The 17,543-nt window shown below is 43.1% G+C and overlaps 2 protein-coding genes, 1 long non-coding RNA gene and 2 other non-coding genes across 12 annotated transcripts in view; 1 reads left to right on the top strand and 4 right to left on the bottom strand.

Moving 5' to 3' along the window:
• The window catches only part of SUPT16H (SPT16 homolog, facilitates chromatin remodeling subunit), a 32,131-nt gene extending 26,771 nt beyond the window's left edge, over positions 1 to 5,360 (bottom strand). Inside the window, exon 1 of the mRNA XM_067741231.1 lies at positions 4,929 to 5,360. Within this exon, the coding sequence (XP_067597332.1) occupies positions 4,929 to 4,994 (66 nt within the window). The 5' untranslated portion in view covers positions 4,995 to 5,360. The remainder of the gene's footprint in view (positions 1 to 4,928) is intronic.
• On the top strand, positions 5,354 to 10,605 carry LOC137226464 (uncharacterized). The gene is made up of 3 exons (XR_010944358.1): positions 5,354 to 5,702; positions 6,006 to 6,139; positions 10,187 to 10,605. It is a non-coding gene; the product is annotated as an uncharacterized lncRNA (long non-coding RNA).
• The window catches only part of CHD8 (chromodomain helicase DNA binding protein 8), a 56,630-nt gene continuing 45,347 nt past the window's right edge, over positions 6,261 to 17,543 (bottom strand). For 7 of the 8 annotated variants that reach the window (XM_067741101.1, XM_067741121.1, XM_067741130.1 and 4 more), the window contains 13 exons: positions 17,132 to 17,235; positions 15,854 to 15,983; positions 14,834 to 14,909; positions 14,327 to 14,381; positions 13,945 to 14,152; positions 13,325 to 13,533; positions 12,512 to 13,231; positions 12,139 to 12,290; positions 11,558 to 11,860; positions 10,607 to 10,720; positions 10,240 to 10,419; positions 9,723 to 9,839; positions 6,261 to 7,239 (listed from right to left, as the gene is read on the bottom strand). In XM_067741101.1, the coding sequence (XP_067597202.1) occupies positions 6,673 to 7,239; positions 9,723 to 9,839; positions 10,240 to 10,419; positions 10,607 to 10,720; positions 11,558 to 11,860; positions 12,139 to 12,290; positions 12,512 to 13,231; positions 13,325 to 13,533; positions 13,945 to 14,152; positions 14,327 to 14,381; positions 14,834 to 14,909; positions 15,854 to 15,983; positions 17,132 to 17,235 (2,935 nt within the window). In that variant the 3' untranslated portion in view covers positions 6,261 to 6,672. The remainder of the gene's footprint in view (positions 7,240 to 9,722; positions 9,840 to 10,239; positions 10,420 to 10,606; positions 10,721 to 11,557; positions 11,861 to 12,138; positions 12,291 to 12,511; positions 13,232 to 13,324; positions 13,534 to 13,944; positions 14,153 to 14,326; positions 14,382 to 14,833; positions 14,910 to 15,853; positions 15,984 to 17,131; positions 17,236 to 17,543) is intronic. The other variant, XM_067741147.1, reaches the window with a different exon arrangement.
• Positions 10,916 to 11,025, bottom strand: LOC137207972 (small nucleolar RNA U6-53/MBII-28). The gene has a single exon (XR_010935410.1). It is a non-coding gene; the product is annotated as a small nucleolar RNA U6-53/MBII-28 (small nucleolar RNA).
• LOC137207971 (small nucleolar RNA U6-53/MBII-28) lies at positions 15,286 to 15,395 on the bottom strand. Its single transcript, XR_010935409.1, has one exon. It is a non-coding gene; the product is annotated as a small nucleolar RNA U6-53/MBII-28 (small nucleolar RNA).

Raw genomic sequence — 17,543 nt, 5'->3', positions numbered from 1 at the left:
ACAGTTAAATTTCAATCCTAATCTATCAAAACAAAAGTTAATATCTACAACTGATAAATCAAGAAATAGCAGTATATAGATATTACTTCAAAATATGAAAGAAAGTGAAGAACTGGAAAGTGGGTGCTTCTGGGGCAGGTGACTGTTTTTTGTTAAGGCCGTTAGAACTATTTGGTTTTTTAAAACCTATGTATGGGGCTTCCCTGGTGGCGCAGTGGTTGAGAGTCCACCTGCCGATGCAGGGGACACGGGTTCGTGCCCCGGTCCGGAAAAATCCCACATGCCGTGGAGCGGCTGGGCCCGTAAGCCATGGCCGCTGGGCCTGTGCGTCCGGAGCCTGTGCTCTGCAATGGGAGAGGCCACAGCAGTGAGAGGCCCGTGTACCCGCCCCCCACCCACCCCCCAAAAAAAGAAAACCTATGTATGTATTACTTGATTAAAACTGATTTTTTAAAGTGCAAGGTAAATAATGTAAGTGCTAAGGAATCGGCAAAAATTGTGAAGGTGGTATTGGAATGATAAAAAGTTGGGGAAATACTGCAGCAGAGGAACAACTATCTTCCTTTGAACCAAAGGGGTACTGTGTTAAAACACGAAACATTTTTGAAGTCTCTAGTTATAGCTAAGACACCGATCTAATTCATCACCCAAACTGAGACAATTTTGAGAATAAAAAAGTATGCCATTAATTACATATGTACAACAGGTGAACAGTTTCAGGAAAGGCAGGACTTATGATCACCCTGAGTACAGTCTCTAAAAAAATCTCTTCAAACCAAGAAAGGAATGCATGAGAGTTCAGAAATCAAGTTACCATCATTCACTGAATGCCTACTACACGCCAGGCACTGCACTTGGTAACAGTGATAAAAAATAAATAAAAATTTGAGTAAGCAAGAATAAATGAATCTTAACCTGCCCAGGCATTTACTTCCATCTAGCCTTCCTCTTCACTCAAGAAACCAAGAAACTTCACTCAAGAAACCTTTCTCTAGCTCACGCCAGAGATAAATGAGCCATAATGAACTGAGATGGGTAGAAGCAAACCGTTACCTGTTGAAAGTAGTATGGAAATTGCCCATATTTTAAAGAACCTTCCTAAGCCACAAAAGATTACTGCCTAGTCTTAGAGAGCAATCCAGAACAAGAAACTTGTCCACAACAAAAATCAGCAAAGAGCCAGAAATTGCCACTCAAGAGAAACACTGACACTATAGGTTATTAGTTTTCTCCACAGGCACAAACTTCCTTTTTGAGGCCGGAGCCACTCACTCCTCAGTCCTGACCAGTAGTGCAGCACCATATGAATGAATGCAATGGATCAGCATTCCTTTTGAAAACAGCTGCTATTCTGATTTTTTAGGAACTCTTTTGGGTTAAAAGGCAGATGACTGAAGTCAAGGTTCACACACACAGCAGGATGTCCTAATAGGTAGGTCTCAAATGAGTTATAGGTGTGCATGGATACAGTATTCCCTCAGCTCTCAAAGCAGCTGGGACCCCAGGATGGTGGGTAACCTACCCCCCTTGTACCCAATGCAGTAGTAATTCTATCACTTGGTTAAAAACAATCACAATCATGAAAAGGCTGGGAAGCCCTGAATAAGAAGACAGAGGAGAAGCCCCCAGCTGATGCTCATGATCCAACACCATCACCTGGGGTTCTCTAAAGCAGAACAGACAGGTGCTGCAAACCCTTTCCGCTCGGAGCAGTTCTCATTTAAAAAAATGACAGGCGGGCTTCCCTGGTGGCGCAGTGGTTAAGAATCCTCCTGCCAATGCAGTGGACAAGGGTTCAAGCCCTGGTCCGGGCAGATCCCACATGCCGCGGAGCAACTAAGCCCGTGCGCCCCAACTACTGAGCCTGCGCTCTAGAGCCCGAGCCACAACTACTGAAGCCTGCACGCCTAAAGCCCATGCTCCGCAACAAGAGAAGCCAGTGCGATGAGAAGCCCGCGCACCACAACGAAGAGTAGCCCCCGCTCGCCGCAACTAGGGAAAGCACGCAGGCAGCAAGGAAGACCCATCGCAGCCAAAAATAAATTAAATTAATTAATTAATTTTAAAAAAATGAGAGGCAGGACTAGACTAGACTCAAACATCCAGAAAGAGTCACAAATAATAAGTTTTAGTCACTACGGAGGTCTCCTGTTTCATTTCTGGCTGAGCCCATTTTCTTATCCTTAAAATGACACTATTTACTCAGGTATAACATTTAATACTTTAGAAATTTCTACTCAAACAGAAATGTGTGATACTGCAACTGTCTGGGGGATGTAAGTCATGAAAATTGTGATTAAGAGATACCTCTTAGTTACAATAGCCTCACAAAATGTACCTTAGCCAAACTCAACTTGCATAGATGAGATTAGGAAACACATTAGCTCCTACTCTTTTAAAAAAAGAAAAAGAAAAAAAAAAGATTGGTAGCCTTTTGGTGCTCTATAACTCTAGGTAGTTGAAGAGCGTTGGAGCTACCACAAGCATCCACACAGTTCTGAGAGATTAATGCTTAAGGGTATCTAAAACTTAAAAGTGGGTGTGGGGACTCTGCTGGTGGTGCAGTGGTTAACAACCCGCCTGCCAATGCAGGGGACACGGGTTCGAGCCCTGATCCGGGAAGATCCCACAAGCCGCGGAGCAACTAAGCCTGTGCGCCACAACTACTGAAGCCTGCACGCCTAGAGCCTGCGCTCTGCAACAAGAGAAGCCACTGCAATGAGAAGCCCTTGCACCGCAACCAAGAGTAGCCCCCCCTTCCCGCAACTAGAGAACGCCTGCACGCAGCAACAAAAACCCAAAGCAGTCAAATAAATAAATAATAATTAAAAGTGGGTGTGGAGCCCAAACTAATCTTTTAGTTAATTTTTGTCGTAACAGATTTCTTTGCAGATGGGAGCTGACAACACAAGGCTTGGAATTCATATAGTTAACTTCTAGTTATTCTCATTTCAATGCCAGTTTTCTTATTCAAAAAAAAAAATAGTGTAGAAAAACAAACATAGCTTGCACCTGTACATTTCACTATTTTCCTGCTGCAGCTAAGAGGATAAGCAACCAGAACTTATCCCAGAAAACTATGATCTTTGGTTAAGCAGATCAGAATCAAAGTACTGCAACCTGGAACGACAATGCATAAAGAAATTCTACAGGTGGGTTCTAGGCATAGTTGTTAAAATTTAGTTATAAAAAAGCAGAAAGTCTTTTTAAATAAGATTTTTCATAATGATACACCACAAATTTTGCTAATGAGTACATTTTTGTATTGATTTGGCTTGTAACTTTGTAACACCAAGATCTTATTAAAGTCTAACATGCTCCTTTCAAATGACAGGAGGGCCAAGATAAATTTTAATGATTTTTGAGAAGCAAACAAAAAAATGGGGGCCAATAACTTTCATGGATTTAAAAACTGTCATTTGACATTAAGTTTGCCAATCTGTCTCCAGGCCTCAAGCTTTTCCTAGTTTCACGCTTTGCATTCACTTATCATGTAGAGGAGCTTTGAGCTCTAAATTAATCTTAGCTTCCATACATGGTCTAGAGAGGATAATTTGATAAACTCTGAATCACTGGGACTAGAAGCAACCACCACAGCAAAGGTGTGTAATTTTGGGGTCTATGGGTGGAAGAGAGGGCTTTTGATTATTACTTGTACAATAGTACTTTAGGAAATATCTGGGCATTTAGAAAGAGTTTTTCTAATACGGATCACATTCAAACTTTAAAATGTGACAGTGAGAGAAACTGTAAAAACATCTGGTAGAAATTAACCAATAAAAAATTTTAAAATAAAATTTATGTTTGGCTTTAGCCTAGCATAGAGTCCTTATTTTTGCTTCTCATAAAATGCAAAGAACCCATTTTATTTTCAATTATCTAATGCATTTATGCTCAAAAGATGAAACATGCACGGGTACCTTTAATATGAATGGTAGGGAAATGACCAATTTTAATAGCTTAGTTTTTAGAAGATCAGTTTGAAAGGCAATTTACAATGCTGAAATCAGAACTGATCATTTTTGTCAGGACGCTTTTGAGATTTGAAAGTCTTCATTAGTTTTATCTTCCCTGAATGACAGAGTTCAGAAGCCAGCCTTAACCTAGTTAGCTCAGAATGCACCACAGGATGCAATCAAATGTTTGAATTGATAACTTACCAGCATAAAAATAAAATCGTTAACTGGGGACTTTTTCAAGCAGCAAAAATGCCCAATCCCTAAAAGACTGGGTACTGCAACAGCTCTTTTTCTGAACACGTGCCCCGGATACTCAACCAAGGATGAAAACTAATGAGGTTTTAGGCAACACATCGTTTTTTGCATTAACTAAAGCCTGCAGGTTTTCAGCGTTAGGTTTCTGTGTTGCCCGCAGCAGGGCCTAGAACATGAGGCGGTTGCGCGTGAGCAGTATTTCTTTTTTTAACTCCAGCAACAGCCCCGCAAACGATAAACGCCAAGAGCCCGGTTCACATTCTCTTGGACCCTCCATCCATCCTTGACGAAATGGTTGTAATTCTGGCGGGACCTAGGGCGCAACACTGTGGTTCTGGGAGGACAGAGCGAGTGCGTGGGTGTGTGCGAACACTGCAGGAGGGGGCAGCAAGACTTGATCACGGAGTGGGAGGGAAGGATGATGATGCCTCTCCTAGGGCGGGAAGAAACTACGAGAGGTGGTTGTTATGCATGACGGGGGCTGGCACGCAGGGAAGATGGTGGTGGCCGCAGGGCAGGGTGATTGCCGGGGGGATTCCCTGTTACTGGGCGGCGCTCAGAGCCTCCTGCGGTGAATGATCCTGGAGCAACTAAAGCGGCGCGACACTGAACCCGGGAATTCCCGACGGAAAGGGGAAAAAAGGCGCCGAGAAACGGGATTATTATGGGATGGCAAAGGGGGCTCCCTAGGGAAAATTACGGGATCTATCTCACCCTCCAATTGCTGTACAGTCTCTTCACTCGCCGGTAATAAGCGTCTTTGTCCAGAGTTACAGCCATAGCCACAGACGCCGCTCCTCCTCGGGTTCCGAGAATCACGCGAGGTCCCGGCTCAGCCACCCTCTCTCGGCCCTGGAATCCCGCACTCTCCCAGTGACCCGGAAGTATCGACCTCAAAGATGCCCTTTCCGCTTCCGGGTCCCAGCAGCGCTTGGGATTCTTTTATTTTTTTTTTCTTAAATCCTTCCTACGGAGGTTAGGGGGAGGAGAGGATGGAAAAGAGTCTGGAAAGCAACAAAATATGTAACGCAAAAAGAGTTCAGATTTTCGCGGGGTTTTGTCAATTTAGCAACAGCCGCACGAGAGTCGACGTCATCACGTGACCCCCTGCACCCGCCCTTACTCTCTGCCAGGCCGCGGTTTCCAGGCGCTCGGACTCCTTGCCGAGGCGGCGGCGGCAGCGGCGACCGCCGCTGGGCACTGAGAAGTAGGCGGGAGTCCTGACGTGCCGGCCCCGCCCCACACAAGCTACCGCGCGCGGGTGCAGTGGCCCCACCCAAAGGAAGGGGAAGCGGAAAGAGCAGGGTCTGGCGTGGGGTAGGAGTGGGAAGACTGCAGCGTAACTCGGTCCGTTCCTGTCCTAGAAAAGGTGCGGAAGTAAAAGCCTCTGCTGCTTCAGGGCTGGAAGGATCCTCCGTGCCAGGACGCTGGGTCGGGGGCTCCGGGCGGACAGAGAGCTCAAACCTGGGAGACGAGCCCACCCTGCCCGTAAGACTAAACTAGGGCCGGCGATACGGGGGAAGGGCTTCGCCATAGAAAGGGAAATTAAATGCCCAGGCTTCATTTGAGCGCTAGGGTGATAGGGGAAGGGTCAAAGGAAACAAATGGCTTGAGGGAATTTATAGAATGCACCACCCGCCAAGTCGTGACCGCGTCCTTCCAGTTAGCCAGTCCCCTTGCCGCAGTTCATGAAGTGACACCATTCTTAGGCTTCCCCAAAGCACCGTTATTTAATTTGAGACAAAATGTACGTGGGTCTTGACGAAATTCTTCCTTTTCATCTCTTCTAAGAACTTGGAGTTTGAATCTGGAACATTTTGCCTGCCATTTAGCTTAGATCGTTTCCTTGCCTTTGGTAAGGTGGAGAGCCTAAGCTTATATAAACCCTTTAATGGAGTACGGATGACTTGTCTGCCCTATCCAAGGTAACTCGGCATGAACAGTAATGAACTTTAGGAAAATGATGTTGAAATTACCCATCGTGAACATCAACTCTTAAAATTAATATATTGGGTTTGAGCAAATATAGAACAAGGGAAGAGTGGGAAAGGATTAACTTAAATTTATTAATGCCAAGGGGAAGGAAGGTAACAGTTCCTGACCCTCCAGCTGTATCCACAGTTCGGTCAGGAACAGGCTCTGCCGGAGCCTAGTGCCAGCGCTACATAGTCTGTGGTTAATGGAGGTGTCTAGGGAGGGGTGAGCACATCAGCTGCTCTAGTCTCCTTTCCTTCCCCAGAAACGAGGAAGTAGTCATGTATTGTTTTAGGAGTTCCCCTGCCCAGCCAATCCTCTCAAATTTGGAAGCAATCAGGTACAAGTTTTCTTTTTCCTTTTCACCTCCTGGAGTCCTGGGTTTCCCCACATCTCCCCTGCCCCTCCCACTTTTCCACAGTCCAAGGGCCAGAGTAAATGAAAATACAGCAGCCACCCAAGCGATGGGGACCATGATGGGGCTTCAGTCATCACCATCTTCGCTGGAGTCTGAGTTGGCTGGCATCATAGGATCATCAATGAGTGAGAAGTCCCTTTCTGAGCTATCATAGCCCTGAGATAAATCATCATCATCATCTTCATCCTCATCGTCCTCATCCTCCTCAGGTTGCAGTGGTGGCAACCTCAAGGCAGTACCAGAGGTGGTAGTGGCTGGTGAAGAAGGGTAGCCAGTGGCTCTCAGGCCTGGATGGTGATGGTGGTGATGGTGGGGGTGGGGGTGGTGGTGGTGGTGATGAAGCATGGTGCTGGAGTCTACATGAGGGGATGATGCTGCACCACCCATCACAAACGGCATAAAAGGCAAAGACGCAGAAGTGGCACTGCTGTGACCCAGAGATGACACAGACTGCAGGCCACTACTGCTGTGTTGGAAGGTATTATGCAGAGACAGGGACCCAGTGCCTCCACCCTGCATCAGGGCCATCATCTTAGAAAGGTCTGGTCGCATCCTACGGGCCCGCTTCTTGCTGCTGTCCGGTGCAATAGGCCCTGGCAAAACCCGGTTGAACACTGTTTCAGCATGATGACCCTGGGAGGAAGCAACAGAAGATAGTAAAAAGAAAGGAAGGAAAAAAACCAAAAGTCAACAGAGTCCTAGCATACAAATGCTTTTTCACTGACTCTATCTTTAGCAGGGGCAAAACTAGTCAGATGAGGCTTGATGGTAATGGGGAAGAGGAAAAGCAGGATGTAGCTGGTTGAAGCAATATAATGCTGAAGCCAAGAGCAAGGATTTGACACTGACACTCATGTGAACCAGAGCTTTGATTTTTTTCCATGACTACACTGTACCTTTACTCGGGCCAACCGTTTCAAAATTATTCACCTTTGTAAATGAGCGGCCTGAGTACGACAGTGAATGAATCAGTACTTGCACAGTATGCTTTACTGATGGCAGGCTGTTCACATGATCTTACCATGTGAAGTACAGCATGACAGTATTGACATTTACAATACTATCCTTCATTATTGCGTCAGAGTGGGGTAAACTCAAGATAGACCAGATTACGATTCTGGATGTCTGGAACACCAAAAAGATTATGGGGTAGCTCCTTACCAAATTTACTAAAATACGTTTTTTTCCACATTGATACAAAAACTTACATATCTGCTGAATTTTAAATTGCTTCATCTAGATGGTCTCACTATAAATTTTAAGTTCTCTGAAGCTGGAACTTATTACTTTGCTAGACCTAAGTACAGTACTGGGTAAACTGGCAACAAACTCAGACAATTAGTACCTGTGTCTCTGGACTTGCCCAATCTAAGCCTGACCTTTCTGACCTGGAGAAAACAAACATCTCAAAACTCTATTTGTTTAGGCTTTAAAATGTCACTATAACAGCACCAAATCACTGTAGGGTCCGGTAATGATATAGTGCTAGATACGCCATCAATTCTGCAGTAAGAATTCTGTACTAATCACATTATAATTTTCTGTGATTTCCTATGATCTTTTTTCTTAGAGTTATCAACTGACTGTAAAGAAGTGCAAAAGTACTTGAGGTAAAAATAGGTAATCCTGGAGGAAAAGCCTTCCTTACAGGCTGCTCTATAATGTTAAATTCAAGACAGAGAAGGTATCCTCGCCATCAGCCTCCCATATCAGCCATTCTGTGTATTACACCCTTGGTTCCATGGAGGCTAAGAGGGTAAATTAAAACACTCTTCCATGGTAACGATATTTATATGAAACCACTTTCACCAATATAAAAATAATAAATAAGCCTTATAAATTCACCTCACAAATAAATATATATTATGTGCAAAATAATGTTCTCAGAATTTGTTGAATGCAAAAGACATATTTTTCATTTGGAAATGAATTTTGTTAAAAGATAAACCATGTGGTTTTATGTATATATCACATACATATAAAGATATATATAAAAGATCAAATGGGAATGATTAGATAAAGTGAGTAGACAAAGTGCTAATCCATTTTAAATGCTTACCAAACCAAACCATGATTTATATATGTTTATATTTAAACAATACGATTATTGTCCAAAGTAAGGCAAACAGAGCCAAGAGAAACTTTTGCAGTTATATTTTGATGGAAAGGATTATGGGTTCTTAATCCACCAAATCTATAACCATGATAAAAGTATAAGTACATCTGAAAATAATGGAATTAACTCATGACCAAAATTGTTATTATAAACTATAAAACATGATTTCCTGTCTTTTTCCATTACTGGCATATTATTAGTGGTTCTCAGCCTCTTCTATGTTGGGAAACCCCATGACTGTTTTCTTTAGTAGGTCCCAAATCACTGCTTTTTTTTTCTGGCTGCATTGCATGGCTTGCAGGTTCCCCAACCAGGGACTGAACCCGGGCCCTCAGCAGTGAAAGCGCAGAGTCCTAACCGCTGGACCTCCAGGGAATTCCCCAAATCACTTCTAAAATATATAGAATCATAAAACTTTTAAGAGATTATCTGCTTCAAAACCCTCAACTTTTCAGGGTATGCAAATTGAAAAAGTTAAAGGATCTGTCTAAAATCCCCTCGTCAGTAAAACAGCAGGATAAGGCCTTGAATTTTCTAACACGTTAATAATTCTTTTTTTTTTTTGCGGTACGCGGGCCTCTCACTGTTGTGGCTTCTCCCGTTGTGGAGCACAGGCTCTGGACGCGCAGGCTCAGCGGCCATGGCTCACAGGCCCAGCCGCTCTGCGGCATGTGGGATCTTCCCGGACCGGGGCACAAACTCGTGTCCCCTGCATCGGCAGGTGGACTCTCAACCACTGCGCCACCAGGGAAGCCCACTAATTCTTACATTTTAACATGCCTAAAGTGCTAAAGTTAGCTTTTAGAATTTTATGCTGTTCTAGAGATGACTATGCCACAGGACTGTAAAAATACCAGTAAAAATACTATGGTTTCTTTCTTTGTGAACTGAAGACAAATTTTCTCAAACATACGCTGGAAGAAAGATAAATAACATTAAATAATTTCTCTAGTCGTATCTAGTGTGGGAACAGAGTGGTAATACCTCAAGTCTCACTCACCCTTTTTCCATTCCTAGAGTTAGCTGTCTGTACTGGTTCCATTCCCAAACAGTTCAATTCTGCCTTATTATTTTTTTTACATCTCTGCCACTTCTGTTTTCTGCGATCCTCCATATACTGCAATAGAAAAGCTGCAGTTATCCTAAAGGAATAAAAAAATCTTCTCTGGAGTAATCATTAAGGTACTAGTGTCTACTTTGACCATAAATGCTTATTGTGTGGATAAATTAAAGATTAGTCCTACTGGAAAACTGCCATGAAACAGACTTCTCCAAAAAAATTAGGTCATTATGTAATAGTTCAATGGTAAATATTTGCCTAGCATTTAGTTTAACAAGTACTGTAACATTATTTGGATCCTCACAACAACTCTGTAAAGTAGGAAGACTAAGTATAATTACTCTTATTTTGCCGATGGAGAAACAATGACATAATATATGGCATGCTTCCTCCCTCTCACACAGCTTAAATACCAAGGGAATGACTTTAAATCTTGCTGCATGGAACTGCCACTCACCGCTAGAAATCGGGGATCGACAGCGAACTCTGGATGACCCTGTAACCACATCTCCAGTTCAGCCCGGCGAGGGGCATCCTCACCCACCAGCAAAGTCCCATCCACCTTATTGATGACAGGGATCCGGGTCTCCAGGTCCACATCAAGGTGATTAGGCTCTTCCATGCACTCCACCTCCAGCTGCAAACCCAGAATCCACCCCCATGAGCACATACTCTTCTTTTGGGTAGGGAGGGAGGGGGAGCAGAGCCAATGGTAGCCATAAAATAGTATCTTCTACTCCCTCAATCCCAACTGCCTTCATCAATTACTGGGAACAAAAATATTTTATCTAATCATCATATTAAAGACTTTCTCTACCACTTACCTCAACTAGCTTCTTTCTGTTCGCTTTCTTCTTATGAAAAAGAGGATGTCCATCTCCCATTACTCCATTAGCCATCAACTTGTGCTTCTGGAATGTTAACTTCAATCCTTCTTCCTTGAAAGACAACCCACCCACCCAAGACATCATATGGCATGTTTTTAAAATAAAAATCAAGTTTAGGGGGACTTAGGGTAAGGGTCATCCTCTGGTTCAATGATGGTGAGAAGAAAGGCCATTGACTAATGGGTAGAAATTAGAAATACAAGACGACACATAATTTTTTCCTTAGATTTCATTTCTTGACCTAGTGCCCCTCAGGTAGATTTAAGAGAAGTAGAATTTATCTCAACAACACCCAATGCAGGGAAAAGATCCCCTACCTGGTGTCTCAGTATTAGCATGGCAACTCATCACAGGGGCAAAATCCTGATATTCCTGTCACATACTAATTTCAAAAAATTTTCTTATTGAGTACTTAATGACCAGCTGCTAGGGTTCATTAGGGAAGAGCATCAGGAAAAATAAAATTTTCCATCCATAAAACAATACTGATTTAATTTCAGTAGGAATGATTGCTTTTTATTTTTAACTTAATAAGGCCCATAATACTTGGGCATCACTTTAATAGCTTTTCCACAGTTTGATTTCAATTTTTAAAAACTAGGTTTCTAGGCTCCAGAAATGAGCCACTCAAAAGAACCCTTGTGTCAATTAAATTTCTTTTAAAGATATGGTTTCTTTTAATCTAGTCCTCAGGAGATACAAGTCAAGATAAGATCCCTTCCTTTAGTGCAGTGACTTTTCCTAAATGGATCTTTGTGAGCGCTTTTTTCTTCTCCTCTCATTTTTAAAGTCAGTGGACCAAACGAGCTTAGTATTATGTTCGGACAGCTAGTCAGCAAGAATTACAGACTCCTTCCTCACTTCCCAGTGCCTAGATGCTCAGCTTACATCTTTGATCTGAACTGTAAACTCCTTCTCATCCATGCCTCGGCGAAGTTTGGTGAACTGAGCTGCCGCTGTGGTGACGGCGGACACTTCCTCCTCTGCCATGGAAGCTGCACTGCTACTTCGTGGTGTGGGGACCGGAGAGTCACCATATTCTCCTGGAGTCAATGAGGGACTGTCTAGCAAGTGGTTGCCTGACCCCAAAATTCCTCCTGTTACCATTTCTTGGCTCCGGCGGCTAGAAGGCCACTTCCCTGAGAGTACGGCCTGGCAGACGAGGTCAATACGGTTTATCAGGACACGATCCTGAGTGGGGAAAAAGAAATCAGTTAGGGCCTGAGTACTAGCTATGCGATCCTGTGACAAAAAATAGTTCCATCATTATCAGGTTAATTAAAAATCATAAGTCAGACAGGAGGGAGGTAGGAGTATCAGATCCCAAAGTCAACTGGGAAGAGTTTCACGAAAAAGACATGTAGCACTAAACACAATCAAAGAAACCCAGAACCATCTATTATTCCTTGTTCTCTGTATATGTCACACTGTATTTTTAGACTCGACATGTCCAGGAATGAGGCTGTTACCTTGGGCCACTCAGAAGCTCTTTGTCTTTCTTGTAGCAGCAGCAGCTCAGGGGTCATTTGTTCTCCATCTTCATTTGCGAATCCATCTTGGGACATAGGGAGGGACAGGAGACTTTCTTCATCATAGAGCTTTGAGCGGGACCGGTCAGCAGCTAGAGAGCATACAGAATGTGTGAGCAAAGGTAGAAGAATAAAGTTATACAGGAATGGTATTACATGGGCTTTAAATAAAGGCCCTAAGAATAACATATCTCCTTCAATATTCTATCAAATCAAAATCTGAATCTCAGAGGATGCATTTAGAAAAGAAGGGAAAGAGCGGGGGGGGGGGGGGAATGGGGAAGAGGGCCAACAGCCTGTCACATGCACTCACTTAGCTTCTCTTCCTTCTCGTCCTCACTCTCATCAGTGCTGGAGCTGGAGCTGGATGAGGATGAGGAAGAAGAGGATGATGGTGACAGCTTGCTCAAGTCCAGCTCAGAGTCTGAATCATCCTCATCCTCCAGTTTGACTGGTGGAACACTCCGGGAAACCAGAGGGGTAGTATCAGAGGGGGCTACTCGCATCTCATAGTCTTGTGGGGTTGGTCGGCTCCTGGCCACCACCTCATGCTCTAGCTTTAAAGTCAGACTCTCCAGACTGGGCACCTGGGCAGCTGTCTCCTCAGGTGGCTTTTCAACAGGAGCATCTGGGCGCAGGGGCAGTGGTGAGGCAGTGCGCGAGGTATACTGCTGGTGTAGCAGTGGAGTAGAGCAGCGTGATAGGGATGGAGCTGGTGCTCCTGCCTGATGGTTCTGCATATAATTCATACGGGCAGCCAGAAAAGAGAAGTCTGGGTCCTGCATGATGTTGCAGTCTGTTTGGCTCACCCCATGGCGGGCTGCCCCTCGTAGAAGCTCCCCATCATGCCGAACGGGCTCCCACCATTTAGGCAATTCAGGACCTGGAGGCTGACATAATGCCAACCGATCTTCCAAAAGAGGGTGGCATAAAACTTGTTCCCGTAAGCGCCGAAGCAATTCAATACGGTAGAGAGTCCGTGAGGCCCTTTCCTCAGTGATGGGCTCAATGAACAGATTAGGGTCTGGGGGTTCTGCAAGAGATAAGGGTGGAAGAAGAAATGAACCAAGAGTTGGTTCTGTCACAGTCCATCCCCACTCACCCAAGACGCTTCAGTCTTGCTTACCATCTCCAGCTGCTGGGGGAAGGCGGCACACTTGGCGGCACATGGCCACAAAACCATGGAAATACTTGGTAAGGCTTTCATCTGTTTTTTTGTCCAGTCGGGCAAAAGTGCGGAATCGATCCCAATGGAACTGCATGGTATCGGGGTCATACTCCACACCAAAGGTAGAAACTACTCGATAGAAATCAGTTTGTTCACGCCTTGTCCATCTACAAAGGGAAGAGGAATCAGGCAACAGTGATCAGAACACAGGGAATGGTTACTTCTTAGTATGGCTTAGAATATCTGAATGCACAAAAAATGAAAGTTGGGGGGAAAAAAAAAAAGCCCCCGAAGACAGCAGAAGAGGTAGGAAGAGGTACTCTGTAACATGTAAGAATTTAAGAATTAGCAAGCTAAGGGGGAAAATGATGAAAACAACTCAATGAGGATGCCTACATATGAGATCTTCCTGGGAGTTATGATTAAGTGTGGTTTTATGTCGTAGAGGTGTAACAAAGACAAAAAAGATGGTCCCTCTTAGGGAATTCCAAATAATCCTTCCTAAGATGCTTTTCAATATAGGGCCCATAGCTGAAGACAAGCTTACAGCTCAGTTCAAATTCCCAGCCATATTTTACCGTTGCTGTTTCTCCCGCCGTGCAATTTCTTTTAGCTTGAAGGCTGCCTCACAGCGCCGCCTTCTCCGATCCCCACGTTCTGCAGCCTCTATCTTCATCTGTTCTCTCTTGTAGCTGCGCTGATAGGCTGTTACTAGGCGCCGAAGCCTAGCTGTCAAAGCAGAGCCTGGAGGCCAGAATAGATGGCCTGGCTGTTGGGTCACCTGGGCTGTGGGCAGCAAAGTAGAATAAACAGGAAGTACAGGAAAGGTAGTAGAGATAACTGGTATTTCAACCCACCCAAAGGCAAAGCTCTCTGGTATCCCAGGAAAGGACAGAATTCAGTCAGTCCCCCAACCCCACCACCCCACACAAAATTATACTAGTTGACTTAGAAGTTTACCTTCATCTCCATCTATAACTGAGATCTCCTCATCCATCATCATCAAGGGATCACCCTAGAGAAGATCCACCCCACAGGATGGAGAGGGGAGGAAAAGGGGGTAAAATTGGCACTCTGAAATCACTTTCTCGGTGTGTCTTTCTATGGCACCGTGGGATCCAGAAAATTTTCTCATGAAAGGAACTCTCACAGAAAATTGGAAGCAACGAAGTAAAAGAATATGAAAATAAAACCTGAAAAGTCAGTCCTTATCAGAGGCTTGAAGACAGGCGGACTCAGGAATTAAGTAGTCAAATAATATACTTCATTGTCCAGCTTGGGTCCCACCTCCTCCACAAAGCCATACCTGATCTCCCCCAGCTGGTGTTAAAATCCTTTCCATTAATATAGTCTCAAATGGTCTTTCCATTTTGTATTATAAATTAATCAATGTACTTCATGATTCAGGGAATAGGAGAATACTATTTAGTAATAGAGAAAAGCTGGACTCAAATGAGAATTCCTCACCTCATCATCTTGATCCTTTGGGGGACCCTGGAGTGGTTTATATTCAGGATCTTCACAATCTTTATCAAAGTCAACCCTAAAATCATCCAGAGGCGTGAGAAAACGACAAAGTTCAGTTCTAAATTGTTTGACTTTAAAAGAAACACTTTGACCAGCACATTTCCTTTCTCTTACTAGCTCTTTTTATTGTTTAACCCATTTTCCCCCTCCTTCCCAACTAGTATTTACTTTTATTACTTCATTTGAATGGTCTATGCTTGCTTATTTTTACTATTGATACTTTGCTCTATTGAGTAGAAGGATGATATAATAAATGATTTGCAATAAATAAACAATCCAATTTCCTTTGAGGGTCCTATACTAGGCAAACTGAGGTTGTGATCATCAAAGAGAAATCTCTCAATCACAAAGGACTAGGAGGGTATTCATGAGCGAAGCCAACTATTTCACATGCCCCTCAGGTCTCCACGTGAGAAGTTTTGTTAAACTCATTGGCACCCAAACTAGGGCAACAATGCCCTACCTGGTGGCTCAGTATTAGCATGGCAACTCATCATCGAGGCATGTATCCAGGCAGAGTAACTAACACCTTTATGTGTCAGCCGCCACTGGGAGATAAACCAGGGCTAAAATTTCCTGAGGCTCTATCATATAAGTGGCATGGGATTGCTGCATGACTACTACCTTTCAAGAGAACCAGTTATCCTCTCAGCTACTACGGCTGTACAGAAAAGCATTGCAAAGAAAACTGAATAGAACGTCAAATAAGCCATTTGGGAACAACATTAATTTTCACCCTTAGTTGCATCAGACTGCAATGTATGGTTTTAGGCCAGTTTATGGAGACCTTTCTGCTGGTCTCACTATTTGTTAAGAGTTTATCATTCATGAGTATAACCACCATTAAGAATCCGAATGGGTTCAGTCAAGGCTAGAGTTATGTCATCTCTTAGTACAAGCAACAAATACCCTTCATAGGGTGGACACAGAGCTTTAAGAGAACTAAACACTAATGCTTACCCTTCCACTATGTCAGAAAAATTATCCAACACTCGATGTTCTGCTGCAATGGCTTTGTCATCTGGTCGGCCAGCCTTTTCCAGGAAGCACAAGGCTGGGTCTGCCCTCATAGTATTATATTTTTCATAGCCTAGAAGAAAAAGAGCCATAATTTGAAGAAAATCAGAGATTCATTTTGCCTTTATGTAAGTAAGCTTCGTATGCTGCTGCAATAACAATGTGGGCTACTTTGGTATCATAATGCAAAATATAGTGAAAATTTTAACGTGGATAGCTGTTGGGTTATAGTACGATATTTAACATTTCTACAGCAATTTAGAGTCACAAGGAGTTTTATCACTAGTTACTGAAAACAGGAATTTAATCGGTGTTTATAGAGAATGGTAATAGATTAACTTAGCCATTTAACGGGTAATATTTTATCATCATTCTTACTATCAATACATAAGTGAGGAAATTTTAAAAGTTTAAATGATTTAGAACTAGGTCACACGTTTTCAAATAAAGGATAAGAGATCTGCACCTGCAAACAAACAGGCACTCTGAATGTTTGATGAATGATGAACACACTTCAGGATGTTTGGACTCTTCTAAAGCCTCTGTGTCTTACAAGTAAATCTAAGACTACAAATGCTCACAGTTTTTCCTATCCAATTAAACATGTCAAAAACATGAATTAAGTGCCACTACTTTTATTTTATAGAAGTAAACGTGAAAGTATATTAAAAAAGAAATGATATTCCAATTCACTAAGTCACTAGGCTGGAAGTTAGCACTTACTGCTTTTAATGCCTGGAATTTGTTATTAGGCAAGACTGAAAAGGGAGTTTTCTCCCTTTTTATACTCTATTTTTGTTTTACTCAAGCATGGTTGTTCACAACTATGTGAGAGTAACCGCTGAATACTTAGACAAATAAGATGTTATACAAGAAGAACACTTTCAGCAAGCCACAGGAAAGTGATACAAATTAAACATGGTTATTATCAACAAGAGTGGACATGCATTATTTCCCCAGATTGTGGAAGCTTAACTTAGATACCACTACAAACAGATTGGTAACAGTGATTAGAGAACAAATGGGAGACTCCCTACCTTGGGATTTAACTATCCATCTGGTCTTTCTTAAACATTTATTCATAGGAACTAATGGCTCTGGATATTTAAGGACTAGTTTCCCATTCAAACATAATTACTGGTCATGAGCATTTTGCTAAATATCCCATCTGTGGACATAAATCTACAATGGGAAAAGAACAGACTAAGAGCAGATACCTACCATGCTTAAAGACTCCAATGAGCAGGGACTTATCAGCCTCACTGTCCCACCATGTTGTTGGAACCTCCAGCTGATCCACTACTGGGAACCATATGTCAATCTCACTAAAGGTATAAGAGGCAGAGTCAGCATAGCAATGCAGGAAATTAAAGTAGACAATCCTTGGGAAGATTATTACAGGGATCTTCTTTTATCTATTAATTTAAATGGTCATACATCTGCCTATTTCCTTCCACTGGTATCAAGAACAGCTGTCCCTCAGCATCCACAGGGGATTGGTTCCAGGAGTCCCCCCAGATACCAAAATCCATGGATGTTCAAGCCCCTTATATAAAATGGTGTCATACAATGAATACAGTTGGCCCTTCATATCCATGGATCCAACTAACCATGGATCAAAAGGATGCAAAAC

The sequence above is a fragment of the Pseudorca crassidens genome, chromosome 1 (assembly GCF_039906515.1).
Source record: "Pseudorca crassidens isolate mPseCra1 chromosome 1, mPseCra1.hap1, whole genome shotgun sequence".
NCBI classification, from domain to species: Eukaryota; Metazoa; Chordata; class Mammalia; order Artiodactyla; family Delphinidae; genus Pseudorca; species Pseudorca crassidens.
Note: the sequence above shows the minus strand (reverse complement) of the source record. Positions and strands in the feature narration are given on the sequence as shown.